The following is a 23,710-nucleotide window of genomic DNA, read 5'->3' on the forward strand; positions in this document are numbered from 1 at the left end:
TTTTGTTTCTGTGGACAACAGATGGGCTGACATCGACTCTCTCCTCTATAACAAGTACACTCTGGGTCTCTCAGCCTACTTTGCTGTCTCTACTCGCCGTCTGCTCTCTGATTTTGTGTTCAGACAATTAGGCAGTTATTTGTTTGAGGCCTATATCAAGCAAAAATGTCAGTCATTGATTGCGGCTACCTCTCTGATGTGAGGATTTGCTCATTTGCTGTTTGTTTTTTGTATAATGAAAAGAAAAAAAAAAAAACTGTACCCACATCACTGCGCCGCTTCCTCTCACTCTGTATACCCCATCAGCTTTGTTTTGTATTGTCTGTTTGAGATGGGAAGCCCTCAGCCTGCAGTAAGAGTTATTGTTTGTTTGTTTGTTTCCTTTCGTTGATGTGTATTACTGTGCTGAGTAACACAAGGCCGGCTCAGTTGTCATAACTCTCTTTCGGAGGCCAGATTGAAAAGGTCAGTGAAAATGAAGCTCCTCTCTCTGTGCAGGATGAATGGATATGGTGTAGAAGCCACACACAGAAACACAGGGGCCATATACACACACTTAGACATCTAAAAACAACCACATAAATGCACTTGCAGACACAAACGGTGCCCTGCAAGCTCATATTTTACATGCAGCAGCAGGAGTGCTGAGAGCTTTTAGGATATTTCATGAACTGCTATTCTTGCTTGTTGACTTGTTCCATTGCTTTAGCTCTGGTTTCCCTCAGGAGGGAGTTTAGTCACAGATTACCTACTCAGTCACTGGAGATTTTTGGAGCTTCATGGCCTTTGACATGCCACCACTATCTCCCACCACATTCCGATCCATCCCAGTGGTTCTTTTATCAGGCAGCGCAGGCTGATTTGTGGCTCAAGGATCTCTAGTTGGATCGATGAGGGCGACTCCTCTCTGGAGTCCAGAGTCTGTATCACCTTTGTAAACGACACAAAGACCAAAGAAAAAGACCAAGAGGATCACTTTTATCATCTGCTGGGATTTAGCAAGTGAACTGTGGTTCACCTCATGTGATTATCAGTGCAAATGAAGCAAGACGAAAACTTCAATGAGCCTCCCGCTGAGGAACAAGCTTAGTAAAAGACCTTCTGTGTACATCTGTCAGCTGATTACGCTTGTGTAGCTTGACAATACCAGTACCACCCACTAATACTTAGGAAATATCTTTATTATACACTAAGCTTTGGACAAAAGCATTTTCATGGCTAAAATGGAAGGATAATAGCAGCACTACTCTGTGAGCACTAAAACACAAATTTGTTTTACATAAAAAGTTTATCTGAGAAAATCTTAATGCATTTGTTTTGGGAGCATATAGTTGTTGATAATTTTGTGCTTGGAATCTGTACAGAATAGTAAAAGGTATCACTTTTATTAATAAAGTACTATATAAAACTACAAATACAGCAAACAAAACCTTAAAAAAACCCAAAACATTTACAATCTTTTGAGCATCTGTTGTGAAACTGGGGTGGAGATCCAGCAAGTGGCCTCAAGAGAAATCAGAGAAGCCATGAGATAATTAAAAAAAAATTAGGAAGAATGTGTTTCTGTTGTGCAGAAATGACATTTTTCTGTATCTTCCCATGAATAATTAAATATATGACAACACTCTGCTTCATTTAAAGGCATCACAAGCCAAATGGGTTGGCTGTCACTGTAAATTAGCACTGCTTTATGTTTGAGGCTGCACTTTCTGAGCTTTCCATGAAAGCCCGATGCCATTACATAGTTATAAAACTGTGTTTTGTTTTTCAGTAAGGAAAAAGCACCCTGACCTGATAATGCAGGTGAAGATTTATAAGTTAATATCAGAGTGTATCAAATACATAAATTCATGACTAAATGAAGCTGTAGTTTATTATTAAATTGTAGATAATCTAGATATTTCATCCAAAGTTGTGTGTATTTAATATAATTCACCTCGTACATTTAATTAACTTAATGACTGATTTCTGTTTTGAAATATCAGACATTTTTATAGCTCATTATCTTGGCGTTGCCCCAGATTTTCCCATTATAAAGTGAGGGTTAATAGAAAATGAAATAAAATGAAAATGAAATATGAATATGATCCTTGGATGATCTTGAGCAAGAGGAGCTGTTGAAAAGAGTTTTTATGTGATGAAGCAACAGGAAGCGATCACCCGGCTTTTTTGAAGTTTCTCAGAATAAATGAAGATAGATTGGAAGCTCTGGGAGTTAGAAAAAAGTCAGAGCCGAGATACAAGAGTAGAAGTCATGTTGACATATTGTCGATGTGGATTAATGAATAATTGTTGAAAAAAAAAAAAAAGAAAGCGGGCGTTTCGCCCACTGTTTCTGTGATAAGGGGAAAAACTGGGCCTGTGATGGGATTAATGCAACACTAATGTAGAACTCCCCCCTGGCTTTAACAAGGATAAAACTGTGTGCTTGTGGTTAACTACACACATTGTTAGCCAGTGAACAAGCCTTGTGCACACATACATAATGGCTGAAAGTGAGATAAACCGCGACGCAGCGACTCCCACATGAGCAATATTAACCTTTGGATTTTGCGCTTGTGTTTGTTAATGTGTACTCTCCTCAGCATGTGTTGCATCTTTCCTAACCTTTAGCTGGCACCAATAGAAAGGTGAAATACTGTTTTTTTTTTCTTTTACTTTCTCTGTCTCTCTGACCCAGTTTCTCCTCAACTTATTTCTCTGAACACACAACATTTCAGCTGCTATTAGTCAAATGGTTTACTGTCTGAGAGGGGAGTTCAGAGGCAAATGTGTGTTTGCAAAGTGCGGGTGTTTTTGTCTGAGTGACACTCAAGACATATTTGTTCACCAGGTTGTTTTGCGTATTTAAGGGTGTTTATGTGTGTTTGTGCACACCCACAAGGGCTGTGCCTCCTTTTTTCAAAATAATGATCCAGTATACGTTGAGCAATGTTTACAGCAAACAAGACATCTAACAGTTACAACAATCTGGAGTGTTTTTTTTCCCATTTTACAGCTGCACCTTGGCATTTAGTGGTATGCAACTGCTACTAGTTACTGCAGCCCCTTCTTCGGGCTCTTTTCCCCACTTTTTAGTCTGCAAGTGATTTGTGCTAAACTGCTGAGGTTTTCTGTGGCTGCAGCTCGATGATATCGGTGAGAAGAGCCATTACTGCCAATTAGCTACTCTGTCATTAAGGAGGTTGTGTGGGCTACTGGCTAAAAACTCCATACAACAGAATATGTATTATAGCTGAAAAAAGCTCTCTGAAAATGTTCCATATCGGGAGCAGTTATAGTAAGCTTGAAATTTTACAGTTAGTTGTTATGGTTATGAAATTAATATTGATGCTTTGGGTTCTGGCATTGCTCCCCATAACTTTAATACTGTATGCATCAGCTTATAGCATTATAAGCTGCAAGTCCCCACACCCTGGGGTTACACAGTTTTAATGTGCCAATTGACTGCATTCACCATTGTCCACTTCCCCTGGTGTACACCTGTCAGATTATGTAGGTTTCAACTCAGAAGCATGCCTACACATCTTGAGCAGGCCTTATTCATTTGTGTGTGTGTGTGTGTGTGTAGGGACAGTGGCTGTGCGAGTGGTGGTGGTGGAAGGGGGGGCGCAGGAGTGCAAGAGAAAGGTTCAGGATGCAATGTGCTCTAAGATGAGTCTGTCCACATCATGTCATGTTGGAGTGCGCTCAGTCTGTTCGTGTTTGAGACAGATGACTTGCTCCACTCCCCAAGGTCCTCCTGTTATTCTGCATCCTTTATCTCCAACTGATCCGACAGACGGCCCCCGTACTGCATAAGTGTGTGTCCGTGTGTGTGCACTTTTGCTTGTTTGTGAATGTGAAAATTCGCCCTGCGCACTTTTACCACATTATGTGTTTTTATGGGCTCGCACGTACAGGACAATATCATCCTCTGTCTTTTGTGTGAGTGTGGGGAAGTTTTGTGCTGCGTTTAAGAGAGTGGGGGGCTTTGCGGCATGCTGAGTTGGGAAATGGAGAGTAGAAAGTGCAGCGGTGTAAAAGCTCTGCCCCGCTGGATCCACCATAGAGGTGACACACAGACACCCCCAGCTAAATGATGCAGAATCTCTCTGTGACTGCAGGTTGTGAATTTGGTACAGACACACTCTCTAACGGACACATACACACAGACACTTTGGGAGCTGCTGACAGGTCCTCTGCAGAGGTTAAAGGCTGTCATAAGTAGTCCTGAAGCACTAGCCTGGTGGTGTTAGCTGTGGAAGGCTATAATGGCCAAACCTTTAGCTTGGTTATCTTGACTTGTTATACAACCGGACCACACGCATGCAAACACAATCACAGTATATAAAGTCAAGAAATGAACATATTCCTAAGCATGTACGCATATGCAACATACACTTAAAGTTATTGCATACCTCACACACATCCAAATGAATGCAAATGTATGCACACATTCCCGCTCAACAGTTACTCAGATTTGCACAGTTACAGAGGCCAAAGCGCATGCAGCCAAAGATGATAACAGAGAGTTTAAGAGAAATGCTGAGTGTGAGTGAGAGAAGCAAGATGGCATTTGCACGCATACACACACACACACACACACACACACACTCACATGCATACAGACTAGCACACAATCCAACACACATATGCTTCCTAAGCTTCGCAGAGAGATCACCTCCCACCTCTTCTTCTTTCCAAACTGAGCTTGCCTCCCCCTCCTCCTCTCAACTCCTCACTTCATCACCTCCTTCCATATTCCCTTGCAGAATGCACGCACGCCCATCCTACACCCCTTTCCACACAAACACACACACTCTCATGCGAGTGCTCTTCAGACAGATCAAGTCTCACTCTTCTCCATCTTGCACACTTTCTGGCCTTCAAAAAAAAAGTAAATAAAAAAAAAAATAAAAAAAAAGGAATGTCCCCTTGTCCTCTCCTGCACTCCTCTTTCCATACCCTCTTACCACTCCCCCCTACCAAAAGCACACATATACACACATGCACCTCCTTTCACCTCCCTCCCTTACCCTCCCCACCTCGCTATCCCATAGTGCTCTCTGCTAGGAGGATTTAGAGGTACCCTGTAATTTTGTTGCTGCCGGAGGAGCTTTTAAGTCCTGCCTGATCTACTGGCTACACATTCAGCCAATGTGTTCATGTCTGCATGTGTCTGTGTGTGAGCATGCGTTTGTTTGTCTGCATGGACATGTCGGTGTGTAGCTGTGCAGGCTGTTGTGTCTTGCTTGACTGTGTGCAAGTGTGTATTAGGGAGCAGTTTAATCAGGACGCAGGAGAGGAGCTCCCCCTCTGGCTGTATACTGAAGCAGGGAATCGAGCAACAGTTGTGTGCACCGGATAGAAAACCACAAACCTTGACTTCTACCTGCTTACATAGTGTCCTCCAGAAACAGGCAGCACGTGGTAATATCCCATTTAAGCGGTGATTTGCAGCACTAAAATGTGAGAAAAGACGCATTGCTGCACAGATAGATGAGAAAATCAGCTGTGTCCACCCTCATTACTCATAACCACATTTGTCCTGACCTAAATTCAATATTGGATATACAAAATAGCATGAAAAATGTGCACGTCTAGCGATGAAGCTATGACAGTTTTATACTGTCTGCCAGGTTTTATTATGAGAAAGAAGCATGTGATAAAAAGAGAAAAAAAAAAAAAATACTAAAATAAAACAGCGGCCAAACTGAAAGTGCCCCATTTATCTGAGATGATATGAGAAGTCTGAATGAATTTTCTGATGCCAAACCTGCAGAGGAGGCTACGTGGGAGAGACGGCAAGTGCGGGGTTGGAGGTTGATTACTGATTTACATTTCTATTTCTGGGACAAAGAAATGGAAGTCTGATGGGCTAGGACATTTATTTAGATCCATTTCATTCCACCATAATCAGGCTTTAGCCATGCCCTAATACTGAGGATTAGAAAAGGTTCAAAGTGCAAACATCCAGATCCCCCAGTATTATTCCAGTCTGTCAACTTCAGTCTGAATGTGTTTTTGTATGCATGTGTGCGTGTGTGTGCACATGCATTCTTGCATGCATGCCAGATCTGCCAGGGAGGGTTATCTCTGGAATCAGGCACATAAACCTAATCGAACCCTCTCTGTGCTCATTCAGGAGTGAAATATTTTGTGCAAATAGGCTCTCTTTTGCTCCTCTACACTTCAGTTCTGGTCCACTAATGTAAACAAAAACCAAGACTGGGATATGCGGGGCATCCCTCTGTGATGGACTGGTGACCTGCACAGGGTGTACTCTGTCCCTCGCCTGATAACAGCTGGGATAGGCCCCAGCCCTTCCCCATAACCCTGCACTGGAATAAGCAGGTATAAAAAAACAGATGGATGGATGGAGAAATAGCCATTTCTTTAGTGACGCTCTGTTTGATACAGACACACACCTGACTTAACCATGTTTACCTCCTCGCTTTGCCTGAAATGGATGAAATAGCTCTGTGTGCTGCTGTTTGTTTTTTTTTGTGTTAAGTGCAACGGATCAGATGGCGGTTGTGCCTGCTTATGTATTTAGCTTGTTTTTTCTTTTAATTCTTTTTGGAAAATAAAGACTTTGTTAGTGGAGGTTACTGTGACTACCCAGTGCCTGTTTTGCTCGTCTAAGTGGAAGCCTGAATGCTGTGGGGAAAGAGAGAAGGGGTGGTGGTGGTGGTGTGTGAGAGGTAGCCAATGAATGTCACCTCTCATCCACTTTCTCATTAAACAACCTGCTCCCTGTCTGTCACATGGGCTGTATCCGTCCCCTTGTTCTGTGCTCGGGGCAGATGTTGTGCGTGCTCGCGCACATAGGCACAGGCGTACACACACACACACACACACACACACACACACACACACACACACACACACACATACACCCCATTGCACTGTATGAAAGCAAGCCCCCTGGGCTGGACAGGAATAATAAGCAGTAGATGATTCATGATGGAGATGGGGGAATGTATTCAGCAGGACCACCTGAGTGACCTCATTTAGCAGACCTGAGAATAAATATAGACCACTGCTTCGAACTCTAGCCTTAGCTTGTGTTGTCTTGGCCAGTCAGCACTGTATCTCTCACACATCTCCCACTCGTCTCCTCGGAGCACCTCAGGGAGCCGTCCCTCCTTTCTACCCCAAATGTCCTTGTGAAATCCATGTATTGCAAGAGACTGCATTCACACATGCATGCTAATATCTTGTGTTTTTGCTAATGTGAGGTCATAGTGCTGGCACAGGAGTTGTTCTTCATGCCTTTCTCCATTTCTTTCCCAAGTAGCACTTCCTCTCAGCTGATGTGTTTGTACTGCAGATATTTCTCAACATCAACATTTGGCACCTGGTTTCTCTTATGGCTTCTGCAGCTGTAGAGCTTTTGTTCTCCCACTAGTCACTCTGTGGCCAATGATCCACACCCACAAAAAGGGCCTTAAATCAAAAAAAAAAAAAAAAAAAAAAAAAAAAAGAACTCTTTGGAGCCAACTGCTTTATTTCCAGAAAGCTGCATTCCTTCATGCAATGACCAACTCTTTGGGTATTCTGGACCGCTAATGCTAAACCAGTTTGTTCCACTAAATCATTAGCAGCAGACCAGGAGTTTCTTTGTTCTGGGGCCTGTCATTGCTTTATCCCCCAGTGTTTTTATCTCTGCCGAGACACGCAGGAAGACCCAGTTCCCCAGTTTCCTCTTTCCAAAACACGACATGACCGTCGGCCTTTTAATATCTGGAAATCCAGATTTGGATTAGCGTCAGAACGCAGGGATGAAACGAGACAGAGAGAGAGAGAGAGGGTTAGAGAGGGAGGAGAAATTGAAAGAGAGGAAGGGGAGGTAGAGTGAGTGAGAGAGGCTTTTAGATTTAGAAAAAAAAAAAGCTGGCAGTGTGTCCTTGTTGTTGAGAAGGTTGGGGAGCTGGAGAAATGTGGCTGGCACAGTTGTAACATGATCTCTTGAATTGATAGATGTGAATACACTCATTTCAGGCGAGAGTAAAAAAGCAAACAGGAATGTGTGGTGCTTAACCATCTGCAAGTTTTATTTAAAGATTCGCCGCACATTTTTGAATGTACTCAACAGTTGTCTCCCCATCTTGAATAGTACTTTAAGAGACGGATTCACATAAGGAAATGTGCTTAAGATTGGACACAGTTAATCGGATTATGAATTTCCAGCGGTACGGTAAAGGCTTGAATTATGTGACATTTTACATGGCCTGAATGCAAACAACATGTGAAGTGACCGTCTTTATAAATCCAGCTCTGGCTCGTTCATTCGGCTAAACAGAAGCCTCGAAGGGCCAACTCATCATCATGCCACATCAGTCATGCAGAGGCCCTTTCAACCAGCCTGAAGGAATAGTTAATATAGATGACAGAAGTAAGTTAGCAGTGAGGAGATTTGCTCTCCCTGAGTGGATATAAAATTCACTCTCAGTGAGCTATTCAGGCGCTTGATCTTCAAATCGCTCGTTTTTTTGTGAAACGCTCTGGAAATTTAAAAAATTAAAAGAAGGGAAGAAATTGGGTGTAAAATAGTCAGATAAGGTTAGCACTTCTGGCAGAGTCTGGGCCGTTCAGGGCCGGGAGACGGCGACGTGCCTTCCTGTTCACCTTACTCTCTTTAGATGTTCCCTTTGAAAGAGACATGCTCCCTGCTTAGAATCTACATAAATCTCAAGACTCACTTAGCCTTGAGTGTTCATTCACATTAATGCCTCACGTAAATTTTAAACACCCCCCCTTTTTTTAAGTTCTTGAACATACTTGGCCCCTCGTATATCTTTCAGTGTCCGGCCCAGTCGTCTTGTGTTGAGTCTATAGCGGCGGGGATTTTGCCCAAAGAGCTCCTGCAGTGATGTTATCACAACCAGCCTCACAAATTACCCTGCGCTCCGGCCACACTAACGAAATGTTGTGGTTCTCCATGTAATTTAGAGCCTGAGAGTGATCCGATAATGTAACATAATATTAGTGCAATTCATTATATAGTTTTCTTTAATTTCACTCAAGTACAAAGCTGAAATCCCGCCGGGCATGGGAATGTCAACGTTAATAATACTTAGGAATGACAGGACATGAATCAACTAGATGAGCTTTTTTCCATAGCTGTGGAGCCAGATTTCAAAACAGCTTGATACATGAGTTTATAGCAAGTAAACGCGTGTAGAAACATTGGTATTCCATGCCAGTGTTTATACTGTTTTGTTTAGAGCACCGCCCACCCCCACCCTCCTGTAGCTAAGTTTGCTTCTTTCTGTGTCATCACTAGATAAGCATCCTCTCCACGATTATCTCATCATAATGAGGGTGCCATCTGAAGCAATCACCCTGGGAGATGGTCATTTAGTTAAGAGGGAGGGGAACCGCCAGATATTGCTGATAAAAAAGAAAAAAAAGGGAAAATCTAAATGATGTGAGACCAAGACGGATAATGCAAGGAAGAGAAACAAAAGCATTTCAGAGGAAGGGAGTGCGTTGAAAAAGCAGACTAAGCGGAGATGGGGATCATTTGGGAAATTCCAAATTTAGAGCTGCCATCGCATGTGCCCACACACACGCATGCATTCATGCACACACACATAGTTTTGTGCTTAACCACTCAGAGTTAAGTTCAGAGTCACACTCTGTCTCCTTAGGTCATTATCAGGGGTCCTAAAATAGACAGCCAATTGTGTCACGGCGCGTGAAGTGACTGTGACATTAAATAAACAACCCTCGACCCCGAGCTCGTCGCTCAAGTCGGAGCGGAGTGCACACTTTGAAACAAATGAACACAGGCCGACACACACACAGGCTCTAATTTATAAATGGACTCACGGGCGCAAACATTGAGGGAGGCATTTAGCTCCCTGCATTACCAGCAAGTTGTGACACATGTGGCCCAGAGGGAGCAGGCTGCTGGAGGACTTGGCAAGCAGCTGGAAGTCTTGCTGCTGCTGTGCCTCACTGCTAAACTATGCACAGACAGAAAACACACACTCACAGATCTGACCATGTTCTTCCTCTCCACCTCAACGCCCACCAGCTCTCAGTAGACTGTGATGTTGTTCCATTTATTTGACTTCACTTTATTGTGTTAATGAGAGTTACTGTTGAGAGGAGCCGGCGGTTGATTGAGGGTGAGAACTGCTAATCACTGGAACAGCTAATCAGTGCTTGTCGTAAATATTGATTAGTTCTGTGCGTTATGGACGTGCTCATTAACCGGTGTGTCATCATCTCTCCTCCCTTCCTCCCCCCTCCACCCCCCCTACTCCTTGTCCTTCATCTCCTTGTCCCCCTTCCTCCATCTCCCACTTCAGCAACCTCCAACGGCACAGTTGAGGGCCTGGAGAACCGGGAGGGAGGTGTGTGCAAGAGCCGAGCCATGAAAGTCATCATGAAAGTCGGGCAAGGTAAGCGTGCACTCACATCACATGTAGAACACAATCCGCTGCTGTTGCCTTGAAGCTATGTTTCACTTTGGTGTGACATTTTCATTTATCGCCATGTGTGCTTAGCATGACTTTGTCCGCCGCCAGCGTCCAACGAGGCCTGCTCTCTGGACCTGCAAAATAGTTCTACCAAACACACCATTTGTGTTCTGACCTCAACTTGAACAGCTTTCACTGACATTGTGATGAGATTTTGATGTCAAAATTTAATGTAGTTCAAAATTATTTGATGAGTTGGATATATTTAGTTAGAATAAAGTAAAATAGTAGCACTTTTCATTAAAGTCACAGTCAGCAGTTTGACAACAGTCTCTAATTTGTTGATAACACATTTAGCCACTGTTGTTGTAAGTGGTTACATGGACATTTGTGGTGTTTATGTTTACATAAGCCATTCAAAACCAGTTCAAAATGAGTTTATAAATGTGTTTAAATCTCCTGAAAACAATAAAAAAATGTTTATTTTTGGCCATAAAATTACAGTAGCTTGATAATTTTTTTCAGCTTTAGGTTAAAAAGCTGTTTTTATACTATATTTCCGACTTTTAAAGAGCTTATTGACAGATTTATTTATTTAGTCTGCAATTCTGAACTAGATTAAACAGGTATGGAAAATTGATGGATGGGTGTCAATTTCATCGTTCAGTTGAATGCAGTTTCTTAGTAAATTAGCATCATGTTAGCAGATCGGAGTTTGCTGGTTGAAATAGAGTGAGTCTCAGTTCATCCACTTTACAAGATGATCACATATAATTTAAACACTATTTCTCATTCATGTGAAATTTTAGGATTGCTTTGTGGATTCTTCACCCAAGAAACATATTTGCAAGTATTTACAGTCGCAGTAATGATGTTCTTTTGTAAGAGTACAAAGACTTTAGGGTTTCAGTATGTGAACTATTTATTTTGTCTTAATAAAAGCAAAATGGGAGCATGAAAAGAACTTGATACATTAAAAAATATATATGTATTATTTTCAGATAAAGAATTCAGTTTTACTTGTCACTTTCTAAATCAGGAATTAGTTATCCTTCCTTTTCTGTAAAACGATAGGGATATACTGTGTTAATTAGCTGTGTAATAGTGGGTCTCGGGTTGTATTAGGCAACTGCAAGCAATCAATAATTAGGGCTGCTTCATGGACTGCGCTATTTGATTTTCAGGATTTGTGCATCACTATGATGAAGTGACCTGATTAATTAGTCATTGAATTCCTGTCTGGTAATACTGGATATTACATTTCCAGTTGTACTCACAGAAAATATACCACTGTGGTGTACATTGTGATATAAGATTACATAGGTCTGTATGATGACAGATGGTTGTATCCCTTCCTGCCCACCCCTGTTGGTAATGCAGACATGTTGAACAAATCTTTTATATCCGCGAATAGCTTTTGCAAATTGTTTAGAAAAAAGATCCCAAAGAAATAACAATCAAATGACAGATGACTTGTGTAGAATAACTCCATTTCCAAGCAGTGAGAAAAGTCTCTGATGTTCCTCAGCTGTGATTCTTTTGCAGTAATCACAGACTGAAGACGTGTTTGAAATTGGTATGTAAGTGCATGGTTGGGGTAAATCTAAAAATGTTGGAAGTAAACAAGCAAGTTTTGTTTAGATATCCTTGGACTCAACATGTGGTTTGCATCGTGCATTTCACTTTTATATGTAGCTTTACTTATTTTGTGGACCTTCATATCCTGAGTTTGACAGGGTACAGTACACAGATGTGTTTCCCAATAAACATGTCCTCCATCCTCAGGGCGGTTGTGTTGATCCAAACAGACACTAAGGTCCATCTGAGAGCAACATCTGCCGGCCGTGGTGATCTGATTCCAGCATTAAAAGCCAGATCACACCAGGCCAAAATATAAACTGAGTCTTGCTGAGGAAACTGCACTTTGAGTGTGTGCATGAGTGCAACATGAGGTTATGTGCAGCTATTTGGATGTTTGTTTGTGGGATGACAGCAGTGTATCCTGAAGAAACTAACAAGCTGCTGATGCTAGCAAGGCGTGAGTGGGACAAATTCAGCAGATGCAGTGAAAACATACCCACAGTCATCTCAGAAACAGACAAGTTTGCATTATCTTTCAATGTAGGTCAGTTTGAGCTTCTGACAGCCCGGGATTGCAACAGCGTGGCAGAGTGACAACACGGCCGCGCATTACTGCAGGCTGCACAGAGTTTAACTTGAAACTATAAACTGGTAGAAAAACAATTCCTCGATCTCACTTTAACAAAAGATGAAAGGAAAAGCATTCATTGAAGGAAGTTCTAGGAACATTAGGCTCAGCAGGGTTCTGTTGCTGTGGCTCCCGGCGGTTCCTCAACTTCGCCAGAGCCATGCACTCGATTCCCAAAACGGTCCACTGTGAGCTGCCACTCACAATCACTGTGCCCTAAAAACCCTGTTAGAAAAGATGCTGTAGGCCCAGCTGCTACTACTTTTAAATCTATTTCTGTGGGTGGAATTTTTGATGCATAATGTGCCCGATCCAGCCCGGCGGCTATTTGAAGAAAAGCTCTGAGAAATTACAGTGTTGACAGCGACTTTGAATTGGCAGCTTTGTGCAATTTCTAAGTGACTGTTTCTCCTTGTAGATGAATGAAGTTTCCATTTATACAACCTGAACACACAGGCCCTCTATTTTTTATTATTCTCATTAATCTGCTAGTTGATGTCACTGTAGAAGTGGTGAGAAGTATCAAATGTAATTTGACTTAATGGCCATTTATTTTTTCTCATCTTTTTTCCCCCCTATTATAAAACTTTTTAATTTCCATTTTAATTCAGTTCAGATGCAGTACATTTTTTTTAATTGTTTATGACAACTTATTGGAAAATAATGATATTTTATCTTACAGATTGCAGTTTAATCACACACACCAGAAATAAAAACATTTACATATATAAAACATGTTAGAGGTGTATCTCAGGAATTTGAGTGAGGCATTATAGATGAGACTATTCTGGTTATTAACTACATAATTAACTATAATCTTAAGACATGATATATGACAATATAACCCATTTTCAGCATCTCATGCCTTTATGATATAATAAAGCTGTAAAAAACCTTTAAATGCATGATTAAATTTAGATGATTTTCCCTAAAATGTGTTGAGAGTATATCCATTTTAGTTACTGATACCAAATGAACACATTTTATAAGCATAAAAAAACATTAAAATATGGTTTTGAGAATCTTTTTTCTACATCTTAAATCATTTTTGTTTTCTCTGTTTAATTAGTTATTTGAGGATATTTGAAGAGCTTGTGCCCTGGGGAAATTTTCTTTTTCTAACATTCAAATCAAATAAAAGAAAAAATCCTCACCAGACTAATCAATAATGTAAACAGAGATTCTTCTCAGCCCTAGGCTCTACCTTTTTCTTTTTTCCCTTTTTTTCAGCAAACACAATAAAAACCAAAGCTGCGCTTGGTTCTGACCCCAGATGTGATTGTGTTTGGTTCACATATTTTCTATCTCTGCAGCCTTCTGCTCCCCCCATATGTCTGTTTTCACTTCTTTGCACTTTAAGCTATAGAGTTTATTTTTGTGGTTCATCCTTGTGTGAAATATGTGCAAATTTTTTTAATGCTACATTTGCAGTGCGTTTACATTTAACTGTGCCAACAACTCTGGGGCATTATCATATTGAATCATTTGTCTTTGCAGGTTTTTTTGTGGCAGAGATGGATGACTCTCTGGTGTTAATTGTGCTTCAAATGCTTTGCATTTCATCTTTTGTCTGTAAAACAAGTAAAAGAAAAAAAAAAAGAAACTGAATGGGAAGCACATATTTTATACATACGTCGCCGTTCAGCCGTCTGCTTTCCGTCCACATCATGTCAGCGTGTTCATTAAAAATATGTTGACTCACACATCCCCCCCCCATATTTTCTTGCCGCCTAACTCTCCCAACATCTACTGTCTTTCTCTTCTATCACTCAGATCATCATCTTCCTCACCCACTGCTCCCCCCACCCTCTCCCTCCTTCTGGCGGGTTGGCAGTTCTGAGGTAGTTGCTGTCTGCATAGCTAAGGGAAATGTCAGCAGCACACACAGAAAAATGGGTCAGAACATTAGAACGCTCCCTGCACATGCTCACTGGTTGGCACAGTGTTGAGGCTATGTGCGCGGAGTGAGTCAGATCAGTGTGTCCTCTCATATCCTCTGTCATGTGTGAATGTTCCCACTTCTCACTCCTGTCTTTTCTCATCAATTATTGACAGCACACAACAGCTCACGGCTAGGTTCACCACAGCTGCAATCAGTATGGAGCACTGCTGTGGTCTGGACATAGAGAAGATAGAGCAATGGAGAGGATCATATTGTGAACGGAGTGGTTTATGCCAATAAACTAATAACCCACCCCTTAAATAAGAATAAAAATAATTGGATGCAGCTATTACTTTATATTTTTATCCTTTTTTTGTCCTTTCTATTTTTTGTTTTGTCATCAAGTCTCATCTCTATCAAAATTTGGCTAAACCATAGTGGAAAAATAATGACCACACATCCGTTCACTGGCCTCACACATACACTCACCACAGGGGACTCCAATGCAAATTGCCTCCCAACACACCCTCATCTATTTCTCTTGCACACACCCTTTGAGCAGGCCTTTGGGCAGATAATGCAGATAAAGCCTGGTAGAAGAAGCATCTGATATACTTTGGAATCCATCTGGCTGGCTTTGCTAATAGTATATAACTGTCTTGTGTCTGCCGGCCCTGCCCTTGTAAAAACCCACCAGTGTTTACCGCACAAAGACTTCAAAGTGTGTGTGCTGAAATCACAACAGACAGTCAGATAAACTGTCTGTTTCCTTTGCGCTCCCCTCAGAGCTTAGCCACCCCCTCCTCTCCTCCTCTTCTCGTCTCCCTCCATTCTCTTCCTGTCCTCATATTATCTCCCCCTCAAGAAGTGTGCCTCTTCCATGCAGAGTTAAAGCCAGAGCAATAAATAAGGCATATTATGGCCTTTTAACGTGATGAATAATGTAAAACAATAAAAAGTTAATATATAACTACTTTACCCCCATTCTGCCAGGCCTAAGTGTATTGTAAGTATATTGTAGGTGTGTGCTAGTGTGTGTGTGCATGAGGTGCATGTGTGCGGGATGGTGCTACGCTCCCATGAATGTGTCAGTGTTGGAAATGCCTGTCTGAGTGTTTGCTGAAGGAGCTGCTGATGTAGATGTGAGCTCATTTTTTACGACAGGACAGGAATATTGGCGTGTTTCACAGACGTTCGCAAATTTGTCCTTCCTCTTTTTGTGCTTTCAGCTTCTCTCCTGACACACTTTCAACACATGCACAGATAACTTTCGTGGTGTATTAAAGATAAATCAAAAGATAATAAAAAAAATAATCCCTGTCGGTGCGCAGAAAAAGTCATCTTAATCCAGTGCTTGTAGTTAGTCAACTCTGACTTTCTATGTATGTTTTTTTTTCTCTTTCCCACCAGTCCCAAACGCAGTGAACCCTGTGGTGCCAGAGACTCCAAAGGACAATGAAATACCAGAGTCAAGTCCCAGTCCGCCTGACCAGGGTCCAATTGGGCCTGTGATGCCAGGAAACTCTGGTAAGACCAACACCCAACCCACACACACAACCAGAGCTTGACAATGAACTGCAGTTTAAGACTCCTTAATGGTGTTTTCTGGTTTTTAAAGTGCAAATACTTTAGTAAAACAGAGGTTAAAATAATTAATATTCACAGCCCCATGGGTCCCCCCAACAAATACAAACATAAAGTCTTTACATGCTGCAGGCGTTCCTATTTTTTGTGAGGATGATGGTCAACATGCTGCTTATTTGAAAAACCACTGTGCAGAATCGACTGAAACTCTTCAAAACATAGGTCACAACGAACCACCATAAAACCTCACCCTAAACAAATACAGCTCCACCTGAGTCCCGGTCCATATGCTGAACCAGCGGAGACTCCAAAACAGACGTCTTCATTGTATATCTTTACAAATCTCACTAGAATTGCAAATAATCTAAGATTAAAAGGAAAGATTATTGAACAAGTTAGCTAAGCCACCACGGATGCTCAGGGTCCTCCTTATTTCCTGTTTTTTTACCTACATCTTTTATAGCTACTCCCCACAGGAGGAACTGCTTCTTCTTCTCTTTTTAGGTGACTTCTCTGCATGAACTTTTTGACTTACTCTACAACTTTGAATGCTACAAACTTCCCCCAAGTTCAGACTGTTCTGCCTGCCCTGATGTGATAAGCCATGGCTTATTTAATAATTGCTTATTTGACAATAGTTGCTCTAAAAAAGATTTCCTAATGTCACTTTTTGCTTGTACCTGGGTTTTTTTTTTTTTTTTTTTTCTATTTTTTTTAACCAGCCTGCCATTATAAGTTCAGTTATTATGTCAAGTGAAGAAGTGGAGGGTGGAATGAAGGACAAGTCACTGTGGTTTGAGCGGCGGATATTTCAGGAATGAAATTTCTGACAGCCCCTCTTCCAGCTCTCTCCACTGCCCAGAATGTACAGAAATTCCTCCAGCCTCTGATTTCAGCCGATAAGGCCAGAATTGGTAGCTTTCAGTCATGTCATTTGGTGGCGATAAGCCATGAGGCACAGTTATCCTTTTATCAATAAATGGTTAAGTGGAAAAGTGGTCGGCCGTGTGCAGAGACACAGTCATTAGCTGGGGATGGCAGTCTCCAGAGGTATGAGACTTTTGTGTGCCTGGTGGGGGGTGAGGGTTGAGGGGGGTCATGGACAGTAAAAGAGTGATGGCTGGGGGGGGGTGGGGGTGGGGGGGTGCTCTTTGGCAGCAGCTGCATGCATACATGGAAAACAGATTTGGTTCCTCTCAGATTTCAGTCAGCGAAGGAGCCAGTCATTCTCTTTCCCATCCAGTAACAACCCCCCCATCCCACCCCTTACCCCTTTGAACAAAAGGATAAAACAAAATCAGATGTTCAGATATGCCCTCCACATGTATTTTTCCCTTTCTCTTTGTGTCTTTTTTTTCCCAGGTCTTACTTGGCCTTTGCCACACAAACACGACCTCGACATGTTATACAACATCCCCTCGCCCAAATCTTATCAAAGCCGAGAATCTTTGTCATGTTGAGTGATGAGTACAGATTACATTAGGGAGCTATTTTGATTGATCTGATTCAATTAGATGCCATCACTGGGTTGTTTGTCATGTTAAGCAAACAAGAAACTGGGATGTACTCACAGATGATTTAGTAAGATCTGCACATGACAAAGGCTTACTGTAAATGTTCTGCGGTCTCTAGGGAACTGTATGAAAATTAAGACATGGAGGAGGAGGGGTGCCCCATCCCCCGCTACAAATAAACAAAAAAAACTTGATGGTGTTATTTATGTTTTCTTTTGATCCTCCCTTTCAGTTAGAAGGGGTAAAACCATCAAAACCAGCTCTTGATATTAATCAAACAAACAAATGAAAAGTGTTATCAACTCTGTTTTTAAATCTAATATTAAAGAAACTGATTACATAAAAAATTCAGCCTTTGTGCCCGACAGTTTGTGAACATGAATTTTCAGCATTTTTACCTCACCCCAGCCCAAATTCTCTACACATGGAAAAAATGCATAACAGAAAAGCTGCATTTTTTTATGTAGCTATTTGATCTTTTTTTTAAAAGATGATAAATCAATGAAAAATAAAATAAAATAGAAATATGAGGCCGGAATCACTTAAATTAACCGTCTGTGTTTTACTGAAAACTTTCCTCTCTTCAAAACTATAAGTTACGATAGTCTGACTCTCTTTGTATCCCTCTTTTTAGGCCACAATCAGGACCAACCTGGGACCCCTTCAAATTCGGACAGCATCCTGAGTTCCAAAGTAGCCTTGTTCTCCGCTATCGGTGCTGGCTGCATCATCTTCCTCGTGCTCATCCTCCTCCTTATCATCCTCCTCATCAAGATGCGCAAGCGTGCCAGGAAAAATGCCCACTCGCAGGCCCGCCCCTCGGCGCTGTCACTCAGCACACTCTCCAATCCCAAACTGCCGTGTGGCACATCCGGTACGGAGCCCAGTGACATCATCATTCCGCTGCGGACAGAGAACAACTACTGCCCTCACTATGAGAAGGTGAGCGGCGACTATGGCCACCCAGTCTACATTGTCCAGGAGATGCCACCGCAGAGCCCCGCCAACATCTACTATAAAGTCTGATGTGCTTCGCACGGCCAGTGACATGGTCAGGAGAGAGAGAGAAGAAAACAAAAAGAAAGAGGAGCGCTTGATTTACGTTCTTGGGGAAGAACACTTTCCTTTTGCATTTTGGGGACTTGTTGCTTCTTCGAGCCCCTGTTATTTCTACCACCTGCTGCACAAATCTGGAGAACACACGCACTGACTAGTAACCATTGGGCTTGTGAGCTGACTGATGAGAGAGAGGTTTATTCTGTTTGTTTGGGTTGTCTGACAATCCCCACTCCCCCCCTACACCCACCCCCACCCCCTTCCTCCCCCCTCACCTCCCACCCTATACGTATCCTCCAGCTGTGTTCTGACAGAGAGAGGGGGGCGGGGCCGGGGCAACCAACCAACAGATGGAACTCTACCTTCGTGGTTCGCTGTCCCTCTTAACGGATGGGATATAACTTATCTCAGCTCCCTGAAGTACAGTCTGTGCTACACCCAATTAAACACACCATCCTAGCACACTAGCCAGGAGCAGGCGGACACGGGCCTGAGCGCCAACCCAGCCTGCAGTTTTTGTGTGCGAGCAGAAAAATGTGTGTGTGTATGTGTGCACCTCTGTGCATGTGTGCGTGTGTGGTAGTCGGGGCCCCTGTGCTGGGCCAGGAAACTCTCCAGATAGCTCAGGTATCTTACACAGTGTGTGAAATAATGTGTTCCTCTCCCTTCGCACCTCTGATGTTTGCCTTACTTACTATTTTTGATGGAGGATTTCCTTGAAACCCCGATTCAGTTCACAAAGCAGTTGTATTTTGTTAGACTTTTCCTACAAGTGCACAATGTATAGAGTTAAATAGATCATGATTATTACTCCATCTCTTCACCAGTTATGTCATCCATTCATCTCATGTTTTGTTTTTTTAGTTTTTCTTAAGGAAGTACCTTGACCTGGAGTGTAGGAGTCGAGGTGTGTATGTGTGTGTATGTGAACACTCCCTTCGCCGTTGCTCTGATATGAGTTTCACCATTACTCCGGTATTTATGACCTGCTTGTGTGTATTTCAGGGTGTGTCCCTCTGTGAAGTGTATGTGTTCGGGCATGTCCGGACCAGTTTTAAATGTGGGGAGACTTTATTGGCTTTGTGGTAGAACACTACATTACTGGATCCTAAGCTTCGAAAAAACAAGACAGACAGACTGGTGCGCTGACGCATAGACAAGCCTAAGATCTGACAAAACCCCTCATCGCGCTCCACTTGGAATCGATTAAAAGATCTTACTGTCTGATGGGCTTTGGTTTTTTAAGACAGCAGGCAGGTTGGTATTTATTTGTTCTGTCTTCTGGTGCCACACTTTCAGCATCAAACAGTGAGGTGGGTGTCTATTGGATGGCTGGCACTGATTGGCTGGCCTACATAGGTAGGATGCCCTATATATAAGTTGGATCGAGAGCTGGGATACAGTACTGTCAGATGCCAATTGGCTGCCATCTGTAGATGAGTCAGTGGAGTGCACAGTTGGTGGCTTCGCCAGCGTGTGACTAATCTGTGTGCCATCTTCATGCCCACACTCACCAGCCGGGGAGAGGAGTGGCGGATAAAGGAGAAAATGTTCCTGTGACATGGCTTTAACCTGAGAAGATGATGGCAGTTGGGAATGAAGATGAGGGGGTAATGGGTGAGGGAAGTGTATGAGGTGGAGGAGGGGGGTGGCGTTCATTTTCCTTCCTCTCACCAGTTGTGCTGTGAATAAAAATGCTGCGCAGAATATTTCACAGTCAAGGTGTTCAGCCAGCGAGGACACTGCAGCCCAGCTATCACACAGCCCAGGGCAGCGGCACCGAAACAAGATTTACTGCAGCTGGATGTGTGCACGTGTGAGGAGGAGGCAGCGGCTTCTGTGTGGACACATAGGTGCTCATGTGCGTCAGGGTTTATTTGTGCTTACAATCGCAGTTTCTCATTGTGTATGTGTACATGTGTGTGTATGTGCAGCTGAACAGACTCGTTTCTCGGACTGGGCCTGGCTGCCAAAGCCGCGAGAGCTGCAGTCCCAGCTAATGATGTGTGAGAGGAGAGGGGAGACGATAAGGACAGTCATTCTTCAGCACGGAGACATGAGCTGTCGTTCGGCACACATGTACATGCACACACACACACACACACACACACACACACACACACACACACACACACACACACACACACACACACACACACACACACACAAACACACCAAGACTGACGGGTCCAGGTTTATCTCTGCTTTTAACAGTCAGACTGATGGTTAATGTTTATTCTCTGGCAGAGGCACCTATCACCCATTGCCACGTACAGCACTACGGACATACACTGCTGAGTTAAAAGGCAGTCCAGCTTCAGGACTCTGGGAAGACTCCAGTGGCTCTTGTGTGTCGTTAACCTCAGAGTTAACAACCTAAACAGCTGCTGCTTGTGCTTTTGTGGTCCTGTGTTTTAACTCAGCAAGCAGCCCTCAGTGGCCCTCTGCGAAACACATCTAGAGCATATATTTTTGTTTCGGATCACTGCGCATCTCTTCAGCTACACCAGCTTAGGGAGTCATTACCAAATTACCACAAACCATATTTCATTTTCATGCATTCTGGTGACCACTTAATGTTATTCAAATTCAAAGTGAAAAAAAAAAAAACAGAAACAGAAAAATGTAAATATATGGATAGAGCCCAATTTAAGATGTAATTTCACCTGAACACTGCTCCTAAGAGAAATTTAAGATTAGATTTTTGTAATGGAGGATGTTTGTAAATAGCTGTCTTTTTCAAGTGTGTTTTGTATGAATCCTTGTATTTTTTTTTGTCTCTGCAACATGTTTTTATTTTTTATTTTTTTCCTTAGATTTAAACTGAATATTGCAGCGATCACATGAGCTGTCTTTTACACAGCATCCAGTATTGTCAAAAAGTCTTTGTTACCACATGCGTTTTAAAAGAAAAATAAGTAAAACCCTAGGCTTCAGAGTTTTTTCTTTTTTGTTGTTGTTTGTTTGATTGCTTTTTTTTAGTTTAATTTGCAATTCAACAGGAATTGTAGTTGCTCAGAAATTGTTCAGGATTGAAGTGGCTTTGAAAACGGATAGGTCACTGAAACCATGGCGATAAGGTCCCTTCCCTGTTGGACAGCACTTAAGTCTGCATATGAAGTCTGAGTTATTCTGCTCCCCCTTGAGTTACCTACACCCTCTGCTCCATTATAAGATGTGACAAAACCAATTTTGGTCCAAAAAAGATGAATCTTATTTCAGTTTTAATAAGTCCATAGGGCCAGACGGGGAGAGAAGTAGAGAAAGAGAAGGAGAAGCAGGCAAGAAAAAGGAAAAGAAAAGAGGCCATGTATGAAAGTATAACGATAGCATGCTGGCCAATAAATCATTTGGTTTATACTACTCATTATCTCCCAGGCGGTCTTTTGTTTTAAAGATGCTCTCTCTTCCTCTTTCTCTCCCTCCTCCCCTCTCTTTTGTCATGCCAGCCTTCCTAATTTAGCACACGGATGTTGGTCGCCCATAGTATGAGCCTCACTATCGGTTGATTTCTGCTCTTCCTTAAAAAGCCACAGTATTATTTTTTAATGTGCATGTGAAAGCGAAAAACAACCTGTTGAAATTTATTTTCCTTTGTTTGAATCACAACTGTCAAGTTTTGTTATTTTATTCTATTTTGTTGCCATTCACTTATTTGCCGCTTCTCAGCGTAACCTGTTGGCACCAGCTACAATGGAAATAACGTTCCACCAGTTTGGAAACTACAGCATATTGATGAATAAAATTTTTCCCATGGAACATGGTCTGGAGTGATTTTTCTTTCTCTTCCACCTTTTTCCCCCCCTTCAGGGGTTTATGATTGTTGGCCAAAGAATTCATTTCCCATCTCACTGACCACCTTGGTACATGTTGGGAGCATAAACTAGCCGCCTACGCTTACAGAAACCCCCCCTTTTCCCTTCTAAAACCCTCACCTCAGGGGTCAGTGCTGCACAGATGGGTTTGTTCTGATACATTAGTCAGATTGAAATCACAAGCAGGCTTCATAAATTCATATTCGGGGAATATGGACACGCCTTTTTGCTTAGTAACTAATACCCGTATCAACTCGCTCTGCCCTGGTGTCCTCAAAAATTACATTTCTTCATACATGATTAAATCTGATTGGCTGCACTCTGCATTTCCATTGCGTTTGTCTGAACTAACAGTCTGCATTTAAGCGATCGAAGAACAAACGCCAAGTCCTTGGTGAAAGTGGAGATGGCATGAAATGTTATTAAAGTGATTTGGCATTTTCTCTGACAAACACAGTCAGTGTTTGTGGGCATGGCTTTCATGCTGATGATGATGTGAGCAGAGACAGAGTGGGCGAATGAAGAGACTGACGGCAGAAGAAAGAATAAGTCAGGGCAATGAGAGACATAATGTGCCTGTGGCTTCACTAACCCCTCCTCCTCCTCCTCCACCCCCCCCTGTCATTCCCCCTCACTGTCTCTTTCTGTGCCCCGGGGCAGGTATACGTTCATCTGGTTTCTTGGCTCGATCCCGAGACGCCCCCATACATCTACGTTACTGTGGATTTATTAAAACCTTCCCCCCACTGAGCTACTGTGTGTGACAGAATTTTTTTTTTTCCTGAATACATCTCTGACTGTGAATGTATTTGTGTGTAGCCTACATCACAAAATATAGTGTGGCAGCATGAACTGCAGCATTTCTTTTTTTCATTTCTTTGGAAAATCCATCTTTTAGATCCCAGTCAAATCAAATATTACAAACTAGAGTTATATATTATTATTACTACATGTTGTTGTTTTTCTTATCTAATCTTGTAGCACGATGGCTCTCATGTCTTTTTTATAGATTAAAGAAATCACCAGGGAAAGCAACAGCTGCCAGCAGTTTGTGGTGACTTGGGAGCAATTTTATATATTCGTTTTTATTCATAAGCATGAGCACTAATTGAGAAGAGAACTTCCAAGGAAGCCCATTTCCCCAGTGTTTAGGTTTTTTTCTTCTTTTAAACAGTTTATAAAATGAAAAAGATTCAGTTACTGGAGATATTAATCAGCGCTGCTCAGACCTGGTG

The 23,710-nt window shown here is 42.2% G+C and overlaps 1 protein-coding gene across 1 annotated transcript in view; it reads left to right on the forward strand.

Annotated features, from left to right (window-relative positions):
* Positions 1-21,308, forward strand: part of efnb1 (ephrin-B1) — a 56,597-nt gene extending 35,289 nt beyond the window's left edge. Inside the window, exons 3-5 of the mRNA XM_041989783.1 lie at positions 10,305-10,397; positions 15,917-16,033; positions 18,239-21,308. Coding sequence (XP_041845717.1) covers positions 10,305-10,397; positions 15,917-16,033; positions 18,239-18,630 — 602 coding nt within the window. The 3' untranslated portion in view covers positions 18,631-21,308. The remainder of the gene's footprint in view (positions 1-10,304; positions 10,398-15,916; positions 16,034-18,238) is intronic.
* The last annotated feature ends 2,402 nt before the right edge of the window (positions 21,309-23,710 follow it).

The sequence above is a fragment of the Melanotaenia boesemani genome, chromosome 7 (assembly GCF_017639745.1).
Source record: "Melanotaenia boesemani isolate fMelBoe1 chromosome 7, fMelBoe1.pri, whole genome shotgun sequence".
Classification (NCBI taxonomy): domain Eukaryota; kingdom Metazoa; phylum Chordata; class Actinopteri; order Atheriniformes; family Melanotaeniidae; genus Melanotaenia; species Melanotaenia boesemani.